This window comes from Poecilia latipinna, unplaced genomic scaffold (genome assembly GCF_001443285.1).
Source record: "Poecilia latipinna isolate Pla-1442-1.1 unplaced genomic scaffold, P_latipinna-1.0 Scaffold2318, whole genome shotgun sequence".
In the NCBI taxonomy this organism is placed as follows: domain Eukaryota; kingdom Metazoa; phylum Chordata; class Actinopteri; order Cyprinodontiformes; family Poeciliidae; genus Poecilia; species Poecilia latipinna.
This window is the reverse complement of record NW_015114934.1, coordinates 70,500-73,454: the sequence shown is the minus strand read 5'-3', so window position 1 is coordinate 73,454 and position 2,955 is coordinate 70,500. Positions and strand designations below refer to the sequence as shown.

General features: G+C 52.8%; 1 protein-coding gene across 1 annotated transcript; it reads right to left on the bottom strand.

Annotated features, from left to right (window-relative positions):
* Positions 1 to 547: 547 nt before the first annotated feature.
* On the bottom strand, positions 548 to 2,934 carry LOC106937321 (complement component C1q receptor-like). Its single transcript, XM_015018753.1, has one exon. It carries the CDS (start codon positions 2,426 to 2,428, stop codon positions 1,364 to 1,366), a length of 1,065 nt encoding a protein of 354 aa, XP_014874239.1. The 5' UTR covers positions 2,429 to 2,934; the 3' UTR covers positions 548 to 1,363.
* Between the last annotated feature and the right edge of the window lie 21 nt (positions 2,935 to 2,955).

Genomic DNA, 2,955 nt, shown 5'->3' with positions numbered 1-2,955 from the left:
CCGGTCCGGTTCGACCCGAACCGGCAGGCTTGCAGGTGGAGAACTGAAGCAGCTTTCCTCCGCTAGAGGGCGCCGCATTCAGGGGAAAAGAGGCTCCAAACAGCAGCAACATGATGGGAACCAGTTCATCACTCAGCAGGACATTATGGGATGCATCACCATGGCAACATCAAATCTACAGCTGGAGAATTTCTTCAAAATGTTAGTTACTGTTCTGGACCTGAACAGAACTCGGTTCTGCTTGCTAAGACACACGTATGGAGATAAATTAGGGCCATGTAGTTTTTTTTTTTCTTTGAAATAGAAAAAATGAATTTAAACTGAACTGAAAAAAAAATAACACGTGAAACACAAATGTTTTGAAGGTGAAATGTTTGAGGGTCAACAAAACATTTCCCCCCTCAGGTTAGAAAAAATGTTTGAACAAACTCCAACTTGGCTCTGTGTGGCAATCAGAAATAAAATCGTTTCCAACACAGGAAGGCAAGCTGAACAAAAACAGCAAGACTTTGTAAAAGCTTTACACAATAAAAACAAACAGTTACAGTTTGAGGTAAATGCACATTTATAATCCCAGTAAAATTAGAAAATATAAAATAAAATTTACTTATGATTACTTTAGGAATCTGATAATTTTGCAGCATTGAGTCATTAGCATGAATGTTCATTTCAAGTCTCTGTGCCATCAAGATTTCATCATTTCTCAATCTAAATATCTGGAGATTTCTACACATTTCCTCTAAAGGATTTTTCTAAAATTGCATTCAAGCTGCAGTTTATAACTTTTATAAAAATATTTTCTACATATTTGTTTAAACTGCCGAGACAATCCACTCTTCCTTCTCTGAGCTAACTCTAAACAACCAATCAGAGCCAGGAGGCGGGTCTTAGCGCCAGGGATGCCCCAATTTATCCGTGCTATGGGTCAAAATCACAATTGGCAGGACAGGATTTTTAATAGATCGGTGATCGGCCAGAAAACTGCAATTGGTGCAGCCAGACTTAGCGCTGCTGTGGTGCTGCTCATCTCCCCCCGCTCTCTGCTACACTGCAGCTAGCATAGGCTGTCATGAATGCTAAGGCTAGTTAGCATAGCCACTGACGATGACCAACTTAGCACATTTAGCGGCAAGTACATGGTGGTAATTAGCAGCACTAAGCTCCGTCTCCTGGCTCTGATTGGCTGTTTTTGGAGGAGATTGATGTTTCAGATGATCTGTCTCCTTACAATCTGTTAACAGTAACTATGGCAACAGTTTAAAGAAAAAGTTAAAAATCATTTTTAGAAAAGTTACAAACTTAATTCTACATGGAGAGAAGGCGGCCATTTTAACGCCGACTGCCAGGTTCTGTCCTCCACAGCTTAAACCTGTGGTTCAGGGGCCAGGGGGTGAGCGGGAGCGGCCGGCTGCTGGTCGGAGCTTCGCTCTCTGCGTTTCTGACGCCGAACAACGTAAACTCTGAGCAGAAACACGGCCGCCACCAGAACCACGGCAGCCCCCACCCAGACCCAGAGGAAAGGCCCTGACGGAGCCGAGGCGGCCCTCAGGGTGCTGTCACGATCTGCCGGGGTCACGACCTCGCCTGCTGCCACAGCGACACACCGCACCTGTCCCGTGAGCAGGAAGCCTCGGCGGCAGGAGCACAGGAAGCTGCCGAAGGTGTTGAGGCAGCTCTGGTCGCACTGCCCCATGTGGCACTCGTCGATGTCCACGCACTGCTGCCCCTCCAGCAGGAAGCCGTCCGCGCAGCGGCACTCCCCCGCCGCACACACGGCCGGACAGCTCTGCTGGGCGCAGTGCAGCCGGCAGCGCTGCGGGTCGCCGCTGTCCGGGACGTAACCATGGAAACAGGAGCATCTGACCCCACCCTCGGCGTCCGCACACTGCTGCTGGCAGGGGGCGTCGTTGCACCGGAAAGGGCCGTTGAGGAAGTGCTCCAGCTCCCAGCATGCATTGCTGTCCACGGTTCTGCACAGAAACCCATTGGGTCTGTCTGAACATGGCCGCTCCGTCCAGACCTGGTACTGGGCCAGCGCCACGCAGCTGGGCGAGCAGACCGCAGCGCCGGCCGCCCACTGGACCCAGGACGAGTTGAAGGTCTCGTTGGCGGAGCCGGAGGTCCAGCGGTACCCTCTGAGCGGTTCTACCGGGTCGCTGCAGGACCCGGCCGGCAGTCGCAGTCCCATCCAGAAGCTACCGGACAGAACCGGAGCCAGCCGGGCCAACAGTTGGTGGCTGCTCTGAGCCTGCAGCGTCAGCAGCTCCCCGCCCCGCCTGCGGCACGCCACCGCCGCCGAATCAAAGTCCAGTCCGGCCCAGTTCACCGTCAGGCAGCGGCCTTCAGAACACAGCGGCAGGCAGCCCTGCTGCCGGCCCGGCCTGGCCTCCAGAACCAGCAGCAGCAGAGCCCACAGCAGAGCAGCCATTCCAGCAGCCGGCCAGCGAGGTTCTGAGCCTCAACCCGCCTGAGGCATCCGCTCCGGAAACCCAGGCCCCAGCCAGTCCCGGGTGCCCAGAGAGCAGGAAGGAAGTCAGAGGCAGAGACCCGGATCGGAACCAGCACGGCTAAAACAAACACTCCCACTCTGTTCAGGGATCAGGTCACAGCTGGGCTGAACAGAACCAGCAGAACATTTAACTGTGTCCATGGAGGAACCAGGAGATTCAGAGTCTGAGAACAAAGCAGAGAGTTTAGTTAAAACCTGACAGATAACCAGCAACCTGACAGATAACCAGCAGCCTGACAGATAACCAGCAGCCTGACAGATAACCAGCAGCCTGACAGATAACCAGCAGCCTGACAGATGGCTGACAGATAACCAGCAGCCTGACAGATAACCAGCAGCCTGACAGATAACCAGCAGCCTGACAGATAACCAGCAACCTGACAGATGGCTGACAGATAACCAGCAGCCTTCCAGATAACCAGCAGCCTGACAGATAACCAGCAACC